Here is a 17,470-nt window from a genome sequence, read left to right as displayed (position 1 = left end):
AAATGAACCGAGACTCAGTTTCCTAGTGGGAAAAGCGGCCAACATCTGGCCATGGTTACTGTAGGGCCCTTGACTGTTTTCAGCCTGGATCCATCTGGCCCTCACATACACGCTGCTTACACAGTTTCCATAAACGTTTTGATAACTCTTTCTTTTGTTGCTCCCTATTACATTACCCTGTTTATTTATTTAGATTTTAAAAATAAACACAGTTGTTGTAAATCTTTTTGGATCACCTATTACAATAGGTTTATTCCTTCATCTGACTATTGTAATTTATACAGTATGAGTGTTGTCTGACATGCAGGCTTTTTAATTTTCATAATTCGCACATCAAAAAAGGTGTTAATGACATCAGGCCCTTTAAAAAAACATCGCCACTCATGAAGGCTGTGCATCTATTCTGTGACTTTAAACCCATTTCCCCATACATTATGAGTTACGTGGATAATGGCATGTTTGAATACAACGTTTTTAAATCCCTTGAAAGAATTCCTGGAAATTGAGCAGAATTGCAAAAAAAAAAAAAAAGGATGCAAGCAAAACTAGAAAACGTTTCCTTTAAATCTACCATGCCAAAGAAAACCTACCATCCAGATTCTTCTTCTTTTTTTTTAAGGAAAATGGCTATCATTTAGGGGATTTTTTTTTACATTCCCTCCTTCTTCCTCTCCTCCTTCTCCTCTTCCCTCTCCATCTCCTCCTCCTCTTCCTCCTCCATTTCCTCCTCCTCCTCTTTTTCCTTCTTCCTCTCCTCCCCCTCCATCTCCTCCTCCTTCTTCCTCTCCTCCATCTCCTCCTCTCCTTCTCCTCCTCCTCCTCTCCTCTACATTTCGTTTGTATTTGTCAATTCCAAGCGCTTCTTTCTAGGACGAAGGGACCTGTGGTTCTTCCAAAGTTGTCCTTTCCTTAACCATAAGCCACACTGGTTGAGATTTACAGATACCAGAAACACCTGGAGTTTCTGGAGTTTTCCCATTCCTGCTTTTTTCAATGCTCAACTTGCAATGGGTTGTACTGTCTTTGGTTGGGTGTCATGCTCATGATTGTCTCCAGGAAAGGCCCCAGTTAGGAGGCCATAAAAGCCAACTCTTTGGCTGAGTCCACTTACAAAGTGAGAGCAGCCCTTCAGAATGTGATAAAATCATGTCATAAAATATGGCTTGTTTTTTTTTTCTTTCCTTTTAGAAAATGAAGTAAGAGTTTTCCCAGTCTTAATTAGTGACCAGAGTGAGATAATTGACACTAATGGAGCCGGAGATGCCTTTGTAGGTGGTAAGTACCTTTTGTATGTGATTCTGTTTGGAGATCTTCCTGTTCTTCCCCGTTCCTCTCCTTATCCGGTGTTCTGTCCCCGTCTCACACACGCACACAAACAGATAGTCAGGTTTTAAATAAAACTGGCAGACAACAATTTCTTTCGATAAGAGGCTTGGCAGCAACCCAGTAGCTGCTTGCCAAGAACTTTAGTCATAGAGGGAGGGGTTGTTCCTCCGACAGATAAACCCAAACAAGATACACACAGTTCAAGAATTGTCAAGTCCAGTCCGTATTAAATCCAAGGCAGATAATGTTGTTTCAAAGATACAATGTGACTCGGTAGTAGTTTGTTTTGTCCGTCACAGAGTCTGAATGGCCACCTCACCCCCTTTTATCCCCTGTGGGGTGTGGTCCAGTGACTCAAACTAATCTCTGGCACGCCTCCTCTTCTGCTGCGCGCGCTTGTCTCTCCGACGCTGGCGTGGATCCAGCCAAGACTTATCTCCATCACTGTCCGACTGCGAGGAGATACCTGGCTTCTGGCCAATCTCTTCTCCTTCAGGAGACACCTGAGGCATTGCCAGAGAGGAGGGTCCTAGAAAGGGAGGCCTGGCCAACTCCTCTCCTTCATGTTCGGAGCTTTCTCCCTCCGATAACACAGGCTCAGGTAACGGAGCCACAACATCCGGCAACTTCATCAGACAATGCGATGACAAGGGTTGGTGTGTTGTTTCTTCCCATCAGAGAGCATCAAGCTTGTTCTTTGCAAGCCTTCATTTGCATCCTAAGAGTCTGTTTTAATGGATTGTTAATTCTCTCGGGGGGGAAAACGTGTTGGTACCTTTACCGATCATGTGCTATTAAGCAACATCTACATTGTTTTCACAAGATTAATTGTGCCTGTCAGAATGTTGCATAAACAGAACTGCCTCAAATATGCTTTGTTACAGTCCTCCAAATTCTACCCTGGTGTTAAAATCTAAGCACATTGCTCTTTTTTTAAAAGCAGGTTGTGGTGAATATTGCAGAGTATGAAAATAACTTAACATTTGAACCTTAAACTTTTTTTTTTCCCTTAGCGCATCTGTTTCCTAGGCTGATGGTGTGTAAATGCCCCTCCCCCAAATGATAGGCTTTAAGAGTCAGAAATAGCAGAACATCTGCTCTGATTTATATCTGATCTCAATTTTTTTTTTTTTTTAATATTGGGAAGGGATGAAAGATACAACTCTCAGTCTCCATTGTTTAAAATGCCTCAAATAAATCAAAACCTTGTGTAGCTGCAAAGTTACCTTATTGAACATAAATCTCTGCATCTTGCAACCACAGGCTCTTTCACTTTGAAAATGGTCGTGCTAAAAGCCTTAAACACTTTCCTTATTTTTCTCAAAATACAGGACTTGTTCTTATTGTATGACTACAGTTGTTGTTGCCACATCAGAAGAAGAGAATATATGAGAGTCTTCACTTCTTGGCTCAAGTATGTTACAATCTAGGTTTATCTTGAGCCACCAATCTTGTACTATCAGGTCTGCGTTGCAGAACTCTTGTTGTTAGTCACGAAGTGGTGTCCGACCCATGGACAACATTCCTCCAGGCCTTCCTGTCCTCTACCATTCCCCCAGGCGGAGTCCATTTAAGCTCACGTCTACTTCTTCAGTGACTCCATCCAGCCACCTCATCCCCTTCTTCTTTTGTCCTCAATCGTTCCCAGCATTAGACTCTTCTCCAATGAGTCCTTCCTTCTCATTAGGTGGCCAAAGGATTTGAGTTTCATCTTCAGGATCTGGCCTTCTAAAGAGCAGTCAGGGTTGATCTCCTCTAGGACTGACCGGTTTGATCACCTTGCAGTCCAAGGGACTCGCAGGAGTCTTCTCCAGCACCATAGTTCAAAGGCCTCAATTCTTTGGCACTCAGCCTTCCTTATGGTCCAACTTTCACAGCCATACATTGCAACTGGGAAAACCATAGCCTTGACTATACGCACTTTTGTTGCAGAACTCTAGACTGTCCCTAGGTGGTAACAACACAGTTCAGAAAACACAAATCTGGCCGCCCTCTGGTGGTTGTTTGGGCATTAGCCCAAATGTGACAGAAACAGAATTCTCCCCTTCCTCCTTCTCCTCCTCCTCCTTCCATTCTTGCTCTTTCTCTTCCTCCACTTCTTCCTCCTCCTCCCCCTCCCTCCTTCTCTTGACCATAGGACGGTTGGTTGAAGTTATCCTAAAAGCATTTACCTGTATTATCAGATGATGAGCTCATTCTATTCCCTAAGCATTGTATCAAGGAAAAGACACGATGAGAACCAATTGGGGAGATGGAATCATAGATTCCCCCATTCTTCTCATGTTAGGCTCGTCCCTGTCTCAGATGCTTTGATCTTGGTCTGTACAGCATTAGCTATTATCTTTCCGTCTCCACTCCAGGTTTAAAAGTTTAAGAAATCTGACAAAATTATGCTTGAGGAACTAACTTCTGAGTGGAACTGAGACAATGGTGAATCCAGATTCCATTACTACCAGTTCTGTGGGCGTGGCCCACCCTACCCAGGGGAAGGATACTGCAAAATCCCCATTCCCTCCCCACTCCTGGAGGAAGGATATTGCGAAATCTCCATTCCCACCCCATTCTGGGACCAGCCAGAGGTAGTATTTGCCGGTTCTCCGAACTGCTCAAACTTTCCGCTACCGGTTCTCCAGAACCTGCTGGATTTCACCCCTGAACTGAGAAGCTCTCTTCCATACATCTAGGCATTTTTGATCCCTCAAAAGCATTGTTTGAGGTTACAATTAGAAAAGGCTAAAGCCAGACAAGGAGTTGGGATTGATTTCTAAATATGTTCTGTTCTGAATGCATTTTCAGCCAAACTCCATCCTGGAGGTAAACAGTAGGAGGCTTCCTAATGGACTTGCGAAATTTGTGTAGCTTACGGAGAGCTGACCTCTCTAGATCCAACTTCCAAAGGACAATATTTACATAGCATTAACAGATGGAAAGCAACAATTTTACATAAAGGGCACTGAGTGTAGCAGAGAAAATCTACCTAGTTCTGTGTGCTTGCGTCTGAATATTTTGCTGGCAACCAAATAGGTGTTGTTGTTTTTTGTTTGTTTGTTTGTTTGTTTGTTTTTTAAGAATGAATATTTGGAGGGTTGGACTGTTTGGAAAAGAAGAGAATTGCTGGAACAAATTCTCCATTCTTCCTTTGTGTGAGGCGGACTCAGGAGAAAGAACTGTCTCTACATTTCAGGGATGGCACAGAAAGAAAGTTAAGTAGGAGAGCTAGAGAGAAAAAGTTCTGGCAGATTGTGCGTGAGAGGGTAAAACTTGGTGAGGACCGGCCGCATCCTGAGTAAGAACTAAAAGTAGAGACAGAAATATGCCTCATCTAACAGGATGTCTGAGGACAACATTGCCTCCATCACGAGTTGCAAACCTAAAACTTATTTCCTGCATTTAACCACAAGTTTCTGATCTTTGAAAAACCCAGACAGATTAGGAGAAATAATAGGAGAAAAAAATCTTGATTATAGGAAAACATGATTGAACCAAGCAGAAGTCAAGAAATGGAAAGTGTAGCAAAGCCACCAAGGTTGGTGATTTTAATTCTAGAATAAACAATTGAATTTCTTTACTGCTAATAAACCTTGTGGACTTCAACTCCCAGCTATGTGGGGAGACTAGTTTCACTTAACTACTGTGTGACTAACTTAACAACTGCAATGATTCACTTAACAACAGTGGCAAGAAAGATTGTAAAATGGGGCAAAACTCATTTAACAAATGTCTCACGGAGCAACAGAAACTTTGGGCTCAATTGTGGTCGTAATTTGAGGACTACCTGTATTTTGCTGCCTGGAAACCCAAGTTGAACAAAAACGAGTAACTGTTTTCTCGAGCAGATTCCCGTCAATCCTCCACTTCCTTCTCATGCACAAAATCTAATCTATAGCATAATAATGGAAATAATTTTTTTTCTCTCTCGCCATCCAGTAGATGGTTTATTAGGAATTTTAGTGGCAGGTTTGGGGCTGATGTAATTTGAGGAAAGCAAGATTTAGTTGGAGATACGTTAAGGGGGGATAGAGCTGGCTATAACTGACTGCATCTAATTTGTCCCCCTGCTGCTGCATATCTGTTCTTCCAAATATACCAATTTCCAAAGAGCTAGTAAATTTTAGGAGCAATAGAAGAACAGAATTACAGAACAACAGCATTGGAAGGGATCTTGGAAGTCTTCTAGTCCAACCTTCTGTTCAAGCAGTAAACCCTATACCCGTGATGGAGAACCTATGGCACGCGTGCCACAGGTGGCAAGCGTAGCCATATCGGTGGGCATGAGAGTTTAGCTCCGGTGTGCATGCGCATGCCGGCCAGCTGATTTTTGAGCCCACCAGAAGTAGGGAAACAGATTGTTTCTGCCTCCGGAGGGCCTCTGCGGGTGGGTGGGAAAGGCCATTTTCACCCTCCCCAGACTCCTAGAAAGGCTCTGGAGGTTGGGGAGAGCAAAAAACGGGCCTACTGTGCCATCCCGTGCCAGGAGTGGTGGGGGGTTGTGCACGCATGTGCGGGGCCAGGACGCATAGAATTATGGGTGTGGGCATGTGCGCGACACCCCCCATCCCCCACCCCGCTCCTGGCACACGATGGCAAAAAGGTTAGCCATCACTGCCGTATACCATTTCAGGCAAATGGATGTCTAGTCTCCTCTTAATAACCTCCAGTGTTGGAGCACCTAACAACTTCAGGAGGCAGGCTGTTCCACTGGTTAATTGTTCAGATTGACAGGAAATTTCTCCTTAGTTCTAGGTTGCTTCTCTCCTTGATTAGTTTTCACCTATTAGTTTCTTGTCCTGCTTTCAGTTGGAGAATAAGTCGATCCATTCTTCTTTGTGGCAGCCCCTTAGATATTGGAACACTGCTATCATGTCATGTCATACAATATTTGGAAAATGAATGGTAGAACATTCCAAAACAGCCTCTACTTCCTCAAAAATTCATAGGCACATAATTTTGCCTTCATCCCACCTCCATTTTGTTACTTCATTTATAACACCCATTCCAGCATATTCCCACCTAGAATTCTCATGATGAGTGACAGCTATCAGGGCCATCTGGAAAGAAGCCCATTTTTTCACAGAAAATATATCCTCTTCCAATAGGATGACCACCATCTCTTGATCTTCTGCTGATCAATCGTTTCTCTCTCTGTTTGAACATAATTTCAGGTTGTTGTTTTTTTTTTAACCTTTGACTCCAAGCCATTATCATAATTAGATGTAATATTGCTAAGAAAATAAATCTAAGCCCCAAATGTTGGGCTCAATTGTGATAAGATCTCCCCACCTATTGGATAACCTCAACTTTACTTCAAGAAACCTGAATTTCATGATAATAACCAGCAAATAAAGAAATGTACAATATTGTTCTATTTTATATTTTGGTAGAGAGACAAAAACAAGGGCAATACCAAGTAAGATACCTCTAGCTTTTTCCCCCCCAAGCCTTAGGAAGTTTTATGGAATAAAAAAACACGACAGTAAGACAATCATCATAATTAAAATACCTGTCACAGATTATTTCCCTCACCTCCTATCCTAATTTCCCTGTCCCCTAGGATAAATCTGGTTTTCGCCTTCACCATCTGACAGCTGTAAAATATGCGCCTCAGATGATTGCTAGAGTAACTTCATTGTTTAAAAAAAGATAGCTGATTTTCTGAAACTCCATTGCTTTATGAATGGTGCCTTGTGAAATCTTTATAAATGAAGCAGAGTGAAAAATAAAGACTGTTGAGGTGAAGAATGTTTTAGCTATTGCCTCTTTCCTTCCAGCCGAAGATAAGTGTAAAAGAGATTAGCTCCACACGGGTGTCTGGTTTAACCCTTACTATCTCTTCTTGCAATTCGGTAAGAGACAGAGGAAAGAAAATTCTATTTTCAGTTCCTCAGCCTTTTGATTGACAGCTACCCCAAGGAGGAGGAGGAAGAGAGTTCTAACATAAATTAGACGGATTTCCCTCTTATTGTATTAGAAAAATTATTCTTTGTATAAAGAGATGTTTTGACTGCCTTACAGGTTTTGATCTAGTTATAATGGTGAGTATCAGCTTTTTGAATATTGCAGACATGTTTTCAAATACTAAGTGGGACCCGTAAACACAAAACATACCTTTGTGTCCTGACACTCTAGCTGGAGAATGTTCAATAGCAAATTATACCATAGTGCCCTTTGCTCTTTCATATGCACATAATTTCAAAATATTTTTCACATTCTCCAATATGAAAAAAGAAAACCACTATGTAAGGCAAAGACGATCTTAATTCTATTTCTTCTTCCTGATTCTCCAAATCTCTCTATTTTTTTCATGAGTCCTTCTCTATCTTCTTTCTCATGCTCTAGAACAGCAATGACCAAACCCTTCGGGCTTAGCTTGTCAAAAATTCAGAAAATGCCTAATTAGATTTTGTTGGTCTCTCTTTCTCTTTCTCTCCCTCTTTTCTCTCTCTCTCTCTCTCTCTCTCTCTCTCTCTCTCTCTTTCTCTCTCTCTCTCTCTCTCTCTCTCTCTCTCTCTCTCTTCTCTCCCTCTGGATGGGAATTCTGGATGATGAAGTCCACAAACCTTAAAGTTACCAAATTTGGAGACCCCTGCTTTAAAATAATAACTAAGATGTGTTTGTTCTCCAGGAGATTTTCAAAACAAGCATTTCCACAGGGATCTTGGACAATCACTTAAATATGAGCCAGCCGTGTGCAGCAACTGCCAAAAAAGCTAACACAGTTCTAGGCTGCATAAACAGAAGGACAGAATCAAGATCATGTGAAGTGTTAATATCATTTTATAATGCCTTGGTAAGGCCACACTTGGAATACTGCATCCAATTTTGGTCGCCACGATGTAAAAAAGATGTTGAGACTCTAGAAAGAGTGCAGAGAAGAGCAACAAAGATGATTAGGGGCCTGGAGGATAAAACATATAAAGAACGGTTGCTGGAACTGGATATGTCTAGTCTTATGAAAAGAAGGACTAGGGGAGACATGATAGCAGTCTTCTAATATCTCAGGGGCTGCCACAAAGAAGAGGGAGTCAAGCTATTCTCCAAAACACCTGAGGGCAGGACAAGAAGCAACGGATGGAAACTAATCAAGGAGAGAAGCAACTTAGAACTAAGGAGAAATTTCCTGACAGTTACAACAATTCATCAGTGGAACAACTTGCCTCCAGAAGTTGCAAATGCTCCAACACTGGAAGTTTTTAAGAAGAGATTAGATAACCATTTGTCTGAAGTGGTGTAGGGTTTCCTGCCTAAGCAGGGGGTTGGACTGGAAGACCTCTAAGGTCCCTAAGGTTATTCTAGGGTCAAAAATGCCATTAATTGTCTGTTGCCTTTTCTACTTACGTGTCTGCGTGTTTGAAAATATATTATTCACAGCTAGAAGACATTCTTGTAGTCCTTTGATTTTATGCTGTTTTTATGGTTTATGTTTGTCCTCCTTCAGGAAGAAGAAGGCTAGGAATAGCTAGGCAAACTGTAATGAATGCACTGAATGGGTTGCAAAAAAAAAGAAAAGAAAATGTTGTGGTGGAATTGAATTTGATTATGAAATAAGTAATAGCCAGCACGTGGGGTATTTGATAAGCAGTACACTCATGGGTTTCTTCCACTCTCAAGAGATGAAAAATATAGATATGGAGTAAAAATTATTGACACTTGGTAGGCTGTTTGTTCCAGCTTCTGAGTCTCCCGCGGAGGTATTTTTATAACAGCCGCATCAATGGGTCTTTTTCCCCAGCTCTTTAGATTTAACGGAGTCGAATCAATTTCTACCCCGGCTTCAAGGAGCTGTTACAGAACAAGCGAAACATCCTAATCAAGCCATGGATGTGTTTCCTCAAACTTCACATTGATTTTTACTTGGTTTGAGGGAAGCAGGTCTTTAGCCTAGCATCAAGGTAGATGAGCAGAGCTGCAGAGGTTTTTTTGTTTTGTTTTGTTTTGTTTTCCTTGCCATCTGTCTTAAATGGGGAAGATTCAGCAAAAGCTGCAGGGAGATATAAATCAGAAGGGCTGAAATCGAAGCCCTTAAAACAGAGAGCTCTTAAGAAACGGTAAGGAGGACGAAGTAGAAAATGTCTTCACATGAGGCTGTTGCTTTTCCAGTGTGCTTTTCTAGGGAGCCCAGGTCGCAATAGAACAGGGGTGTCCAACTCAAGGCCCATGGACTGGATCTGGCCCTCACGCACACACCCCAAGCTCCGTTTTTGCTGGCAGAGGGCGGCAGGAGGTGGACACGTTCACCCTGGCCAAGCCCCCCCCCACCGAGGTCAAACACAATCCTGATGTGGCCCTCAATGAAATTGAGTTTGACACCCCTCCAATAGAGGTTCAGAACCTTTCATTTGTTAAACAAATTTACATAGCTGCCACATCGGTGATTCCTGGCGGCTTACAACATTTTTTTTAAAAAAATCCACCGTGTAATAAAAGTTGCACTTGACCAGGGCTTAACAACTAAAATATTTTTCCTGGATTCACACAAAAATAGAATAGAATAGAATAGAATAGAATAGAATAGAATAGAATAGAATAGAATAGAATAGAATAGAATAGAATAGAATTCTTTATTCTTTAATCTATTAAAGAATATTTAATTTATTCTTCTTTGTGATTGGACACCTAAGGAATTTGTCTTGGTGCATGTGCTCTCAGTATACATAAAAGAAAAGATACGTTCATCAAGAATCCTAAGGTACAACACTTAATGATAGTCATAGGGTACAAATAAGCAATCATGAAACAATATCAATATAAATCGTAAGGATACAAGCAACAAAATTACAGTCATACAGTCATAAGTGGAAGGAGATGGTTTACAAACCACAGTTGCACCCAAAGTCAAAATTAAAACCGCATTTCCCTTTGTTTCATCAGCTCAGCTCAGGAATAGAAAGCAGCCCAGATTAGGAGCTTGAGATGAATTGTGACAGTGGAGTAACTTTTAATGCATATGGATTCTCCTGGTTGATTTTTATTCCAAGGGGAAGTGGGGACTTAAGAGCAGTGGGGCAAAGCAAGAAAGAGGGACAGAAAGAGGAACAGGAGAGGAGCAACCAAAAAAAAGAGTATTTACAGGAGCCGAAACTGAGCCTTGGTAGTACAGTGGTTTAAAGCACCCTGTTATTAAGACCAGCTGCCTGCAATTACTGCAGGTTCGAATCTCGCCAGGCTCAAGGTTGACTCAGCCTTCCATCCTTTCTAAGGTAAGTAAATTGAGGACCCAGTTGTGGGGGCAATAAGCTGACTTTGTATAAATATACAAAAGGATGAAGGCTATTGCTTAGCGCATTGTAAGCCGCCCTGAGTCTCCGGAGAAGGGCGGCATATAAATCAAAATTAAAAAAAAAAACAATATAGGATCTGATGCCTGGTTTGCAAACTGTTTTTATGTGAATCTAGGGAATGATGCCGTGATTGGACAGCCATTTGTCCGGAATGGTATAAGGCAGGGGTCAGCAACCTGCGGCTCTGGAGCCGCATGTGGCTCTTTCACCCCTCTGCTGCAACTCCCTGTCACTCAAAATATGCATCACAACCACCAATATGCAACACCCACCAGCACATGATTTATTGAACTTTTCAACCCCCCAGTAGGCCAGCCATGGAGAAATCCAAGAAAAGAAAAGTTTCAGAAGAAAATGGAACATTTAACTCAACTACATATGCTAGTTTTATGGCCTCTCAAAAAATAGTCAGGCATGGGAAGAGTTTTGTGGCTCCCGGTGTTTTTTTTTCTGTGGGAAACGGGTCCAAATGGCTCTTTGAGTGTTTAAGGTTGCAGAGCCCTGGTATAAGGACTGCATGGGCAGAGAATTGGGTTAGAAAACCTCCAAGGTCCCTTCCAGCCCTAGGATTCTATGATCAGCTCTTGCCAAGTGCAACTTGTGAGCCTCTGTTGTGAACATGCTCACACCAGAGCCTCCCAGAAAAGCAACTCTACTAATTCACACATCGCCATACTTCTGACTTCCAAATCTTTATTGGACATGCCGATACTTCCAGCACTCCATTATCAGCAATGGCAGAAATCCCTCTGGAAGGCAAATGTAGTTGAAAACCAATGCCCTCCTTTGTCTTCTTCGGTCCTCAGAGCCTGCTAGCCCTAAATATAGATGTTTCATTTCATTATTACCACCGGTAGCTGTTAATGAGACTCGTCCTTGGTGAACTTGTCTAATTTCTTTTCAAAGCAATCTTACGTTGATTGGCACGAACGCATCCTACCAGCTCATGATGCACACGGAGGTTAATCACGCAATGTGTTGTGGCTCCGTTACCTGAGCCTGTGTCATCGGCAGGAGAGGACTCCGAGAGTGAAGGAGAGGAGTTGACAAGGCCTCCCTCTCCAAGACCCTCCTCTCTGGCAATGCCTTCGGTGTCCGCCGAAGGGCAAGAGATAGGGCCGGAGCCAAGCATATCCACGCAGCCACAGGTGGACAGTGATGAGGGTAATGAGTCTTGGCTGGATCCACGCCAGCGTCACAGAGATAAGCGCGCGCAACAGAAGAAAAGGCGTGCCCCAGATTAGGCTGAGTCACTGGACCACACCCCACAGGATATAAAAGGGAGCGTGTTGGCCAGTCAAACCTTGTGACGAACAAAGCTGAAAGCTTCCACGCCATTCTGCATTGCCGGACTTTTTGCTATAGACTTTGCTGGATTATCTCTGGACTTGATTGACTCCATAATTATTAAGCTGTTTCTTTTGATGTACCAGGAGTGGGGAGAAGTTATCTCTCCTCTTCGTAAATAATAAACTCTTGGCAGGCAGCCACTAGGTTGTTGCCAAGTTCCGTTATCATAAGGAAAAGGATTTTGCCGGCTGGTTTGGTCTTTAACTCTTGAACGTCTGTTGGTGTGTGTGCGTGTGGGACGGGGACAGAACACAATGTTACTTGCCCCGAATCTGAGTGTTGGAAAACCACGGAAGCTTTTCTCTTTCACACATCCAGGTCTGTGGCAGAAACAAGATGGCCAACTTGTCAAAGATGTCATTGTGCAGGTGAAGGGTGCGTAGAACCCCAAGGATAAAGAGAGAAAGCTGTGCCCCGTATTTTCTGTCCGGCCCCATGCTTCTGCTTTGCTTGTTTTCCAGAGTTGCATCTAACAAAGGTTCTCAAGAAGATCCGTCTCGGAGTGGCTTGAGTGATAGATTCGGTCGGTAGCTAAAAGAGAAAAGAGGTCCTCTGAGCTTGGTTGTTTTCTTGCAGACATTTCATTACCCAGCTATGTAACGTGATCAGTGCTCGAAGGAAGTGAGGTTTGCTCTCTGTTTATATATAAGTGGCTTTCCACGTCCATGTGTTGGTGATTCTTGGTGGTTCCTTGATTACGCTGTTGTTTACTGTTGGATTTGTTCGTCTGAGTTGGTGTTTCCTTGATTGGGGTGTTTTTTACGGCATGGTTGTTGGTCTCGTGCAGGGGTCTCCAACCTTGGTAACTTTAAGCCTGGCGGACTTCAACTCCCAGAATTCCCCAGCCAGCTTTGGAGACCCCTGGCCTAGTGTTCATTTGGGTGTTGATTGCTGGTGAGGAGATGTTTTTGCTCTTTTTTGTTTCCTTTTTTAGCTTTTTGATTTATCTTTTTGTCCCATCCGTAACAATGCCTCGGTCAAGAAATCCGTCTTTTAATAAAACAGACCCCCAAAGACAAACACAACTCTGATGCAGCCCTCAATGTAATCAAGTTTGACACCCCTGATATCGACAGACAGATACACACACACACACACACACACACACACACAGAGGGGGAAATGTCCCAGGGAGCTTCTGTACTCTTGAAAAAATGTCGAACCTGTCCTCACCTGTAGGAAATAGGGTTGAATGGCTGGATATGTTGCTGGCCCCAGATTCTGTTCAGAATTTACCAATTTACTCTCTGGGTCTGATGCAGAAAGTGTGTGGTATGTCTGTTAGTACAAAATTAAAGTCTAGTTTATTCTTGAAAGGCTCTCTGAATTAAACAAGCTTCCATCCCCAGGTAACCGTGCTTTCGTTTTAAGAAAGCAAATCCCTTGCAAATCTTGATTGTCGCCTGCTACAGAGTTAAGTATCATCTTTGGGAAGCCTTCTTTTTCGCGTCTTCCTCGGTTGTGATTGTGAGTCATCTGGCGAGAGCCCTGTGTGTCTGCTTTGCCCAAAAGCAAACTGAAATTGACTAGCCTTTGGGCATTCCCATCAGCCACGCGATATTTCAGAAAAAAGTGCAGTATTATTGACGACGAGCTGGGCAGTGACTGAATATAACAGCAGGGCCTCTGTAAATAACACATCGCTGGCTGCGCTGAGCAGCTGCTGGGCTTGAACATAAAAAGCCAGCGAGTGCATTAAAAGGTAGCGCAGTCCTTCCCTTTTTAAAATATCCTCCTGCTTTAAAAAAAACATCTTATTTTACGACTCAAATCATTCTGATATATTTCCTGCACACTAAGCTAGAGCTACGGGTCCTGGAGCAGGAAGGCAATTTCTTAGCTTTCAGCAAACGAACCTAAGGAAGCAAAATCAAAGGTGCAGGAACAAAATGTACAGTTTTGGGGGAAAGGTTCTTTATTAAAAACAGGCAGGCCCCCACAGCTTTCTTTTCAGCGGAGCCTCGTTTATTTGTGGCTTTAAAAAAAAAGAAAATACTTCGCTATTTATGTGGGTTAAGAAGAAATTACTTCGCTATTCTTATTTTGACTTCTGAAGGAAAGTCTTTTGACTGAAATAACAAAAGAGTTTTTAGCTCCAAAGTTTAGACAATTGCCAAGGCTTATTTTAATTTTATTTAAAGACTAAAATGGTATAATTTAAAACATCTGAACATTTTTATTCAGCACAAAACACCGATGCTCCTTTTAGCATATTTTTAGATGTATGTATGTAGCTTCCAGATGGGGGAAAAAAAAAAGACAGAAATACCACTTTCTCCCGATTCCCAGTGACTGTTAAGTCAATTTTGTTGTACAGGTAGTCCTCAAATTACAACAGGTCATTTAGTGACTGTTCGAACTTATGACAGCACTGAAAAAAGTGGCTGATGATCATTTTTCACACTTATGACCATTGCAGCATCCCCATGGTCGCATGATTTACATGCAGATGCTTGACAACTGATTCATATTTATGACGGTTGCAGTGTCCCGAGGTTATGTGATTCCCTTTTTGTGATCTGACGAGCAAAGCCACCTTCGCGGTGTTACTAATTCAACAACTGCAGTGATTCACTTAACGTAATATATTGTTATAAAATGGGTGCCTTGTTTGAAAATTTCAGTGGCACTATCCTGTGTCGAATTTGTGGGTTTCAAAACAAAAATGAATACAATACATCGAAGGAACTAGGTGCATAAAATTACTTTTAGCCAAGCATGGCGAGCTGCTTAGATAGCTAACACAGCATCAATTCTTTTATGGATATGAGCATCAACAAAGAGTCATCCATCCATCCATCCATCCATCCACCAATCTACCTGGTTTGTACCAGGGATGAAATGCTTCCAGTTCGGACCGGATCGCCCGATCCAGTAGCGATGGTGGCAGGTGGTTCGGAGAACTGGTAGCAAAAATCCCTGCACGCACACCCATGCCCAGCTGAGCCACGCGATCATCAGAGGCTTTTTTTTTACTTTTAAAGGCATTTTTTTCTACAACCTCTTCGGCCGAAAAAATGCTTTTAAGAGTAAAACAAAAAAAAAGCCTCTGATGATTGCGCGAGGTTGTAGGGAAAAAATGCCTTTAAAAGCCTCTGGCGATCCCAGCTGAGTTGCCTGATCCTCAGAGGCTTCTAAAAGCATTTTTTTTACCGCAACCACTTAAGGTTGTAGAAAAAATGCTTTTAAAAGTTAAAAAAAAAAAAGATTGGCCATGCCCACCCAGTCACATTGTCCCCCCCCCACCAAGCCACGCCCACAGATCCGGTAGTAACAAATTTTAGATTTCACCCCTGGTTTGTACAATGACTTTTTCTTCAACTCACTGTGGATTTCCTCTTGTGGGGGTCCAGAATCTGCCTGAGGATTTCTTATGTGAATGTAGGTAGTCCTTGATTTACAACAGTTCGCTTAGCGACCATTCGAAGTTACAATGACACTGAAAAAAGTGACTTACGACCATTTTTCATCCTTCTGACCATCGCAGCATCGCAGGGTTATGTGATTTACATTCAGATGCTTGGCAAGTGGTTCATGTTTATGACGGTCACAACATCCCGGGGTCACGTGATCCCCTTCGGCGACCTTCTGACAATCAAAGTCAACAGGGAAGCCACATCTACTTAACAACCGGGTCACTAATTTAACAATTGCAGTGATTCACTTAACCAATGTGGCAAGAAAAGTCGTAAAATGGGACAAAACTCAGTTAACAAATTTCTCACTTAGCAACATAAATTCTGGGCTCAATTGTGGTCGTAAATCAAGAACTACCTGTAATCTGATAGATCATAATTGTTGCCTCACCGCTGATTAAGGGAGAAAAGTAGGGCTATGTCTAAATAGATCTCAGCCTACAATGACTGAGGTGGCCCCACCTGACCATGGGCCTTTGGGGTCAATAGCAGCAAAGACTTTACTGTAAATATGTCCAAGTCCTTGGAGGATGATTCTGACGTCAACCCGCTTTTCTTGTTTTTAAACCTAGCATATTCAGAGACTGCGAGGTGGACTTTTTTTCCTTGGGTGACCAGGGTGGCAGGCTTCCAACCGATGCCCTAATTAAATCATGAGCCTCAAGCCAAGCTTCAAAAGAAATCCAGTTATTTATTAGGAGCGCCATGTTGGCACGAACCAACTCTGACCTCACTTCGTGCCTTGGCTCTGACCCTGTTCCCCCCTTCTCCCCAAGGTGTGTCATTAGTCACATTCCCCAACGAAGCAATTTTGCGGGCTGTAGAAGTCACTCCCTTCTGCCACTGTGGGTCTCCTTGGAGATGGCCTTGACAATCGCAGGCTAGAATGTGCTTTGTTTTGACTGATGTACAAGTTCCTTTATGCAGCTGCGAGGCTCGGTTCCCCATCCCCCTGCCTATGGTAACTCGAGAGCAAGTCAAGAATGCTTCGCGAGTTGACACAGGGCTGATTTTATTATTTACTTTTTAAAAATGTTCGCAGAAAACAGTCCACATTGTTAAGTAACTGTGTAAAATCTAAAGGTCCCAGAAACAAAATTAGTGGATTTTTTTTTTCTGCTGCCATGATTTAGTGAGCTTAAAGCACAGAGCCATATATGGCTGAAGATGTTGTTTTTTTTAAATCAAGGATAGCGGTCTTTTAAAAAAATTTGATATCACATCAGGAAGATCAAGCATGAATAGTGCTAGTAGTTGAGGAAAACACTGCTAAAAATTTTATCGTTATCAAATAATTATTTTTAGCTAAATTACTACAGAATGTAAAAGATTTTAATTAAAAATTGCTGAATATGGTGGCAGATATAAAAGAAAATCAACTCCAATTAACTGAACAAAGGGTGGAAATACAGGGAGATCTCCCAGGACAAAAGACTTGCATAATCTGGACAAAGTCACAAAAAAGTTGCGCCCACATCCTGGCCAAACAGATTCTAGAACTCTGATCCTTGGGTGGAGAACAGATGTATCATCAAAAGGATTCACTTACAAGCATTGCTGCTGACTATTGCTGCAGAAAATCATTCGTGTCATTGATGCTTGGTGAGCTCTGCTGATTACCACTCAACTTTCAGATGCAATTCAAGGGGTAGTTGTCACCTATAAAATAAAGCAAAGAACCAGGAACATCCACGGAGTTCAAAGCACTGAAGAGTTTATTACTGCTGCCTAAACACAAGATCCTGATAAACTAACGGTCAAAGCTAAATTGAATTCATGGGGGCGGGGGGGGAGGGCTGGACTTACTGTAGATCTCTTGTGGGAAAGCAAAGATTCCAAACTTATAACACGTTTAACTCCGCCAGCAGCTCAGCCTGCTCAACTCCTACTTCAAGATTTTTATGTCATAGGGCCATGATGGCGAACCTATGGCACGGGTGCCATAGGTGGCACGCAGAGCCATCTCTGAGGGCACACGAGCCGTCGTCCTAGGTCAGCTCCACCACACATGCGCACATGCCTCCCGCCGGCCAGCTGACTGGTCTGCGGAGATGCACGCGCATTTGCAGAGGGGATTGGGATGGGGGGTCGTGCATGCAT

General features: G+C 42.5%; 1 protein-coding gene across 1 annotated transcript in view; it reads left to right on the top strand.

Annotated features, from left to right (window-relative positions):
• LOC139326284 (adenosine kinase-like) overlaps positions 1-17,470 on the top strand; it is a 97,105-nt gene that overhangs the window by 67,268 nt on the left and 12,367 nt on the right. Inside the window, exon 5 of the mRNA XM_070956444.1 lies at positions 1,189-1,275. Coding sequence (XP_070812545.1) covers positions 1,189-1,275 — 87 coding nt within the window. The remainder of the gene's footprint in view (positions 1-1,188; positions 1,276-17,470) is intronic.

Source organism: Pituophis catenifer, unplaced genomic scaffold (assembly GCF_029215685.1).
Source record: "Pituophis catenifer annectens isolate HBS135680 unplaced genomic scaffold, rPitCat1.0.hap2 SCAF_29, whole genome shotgun sequence".
Classification (NCBI taxonomy): Eukaryota; Metazoa; Chordata; class Lepidosauria; order Squamata; family Colubridae; genus Pituophis; species Pituophis catenifer.
Note: the sequence above shows the minus strand (reverse complement) of the source record. Positions and strands in the feature narration are given on the sequence as shown.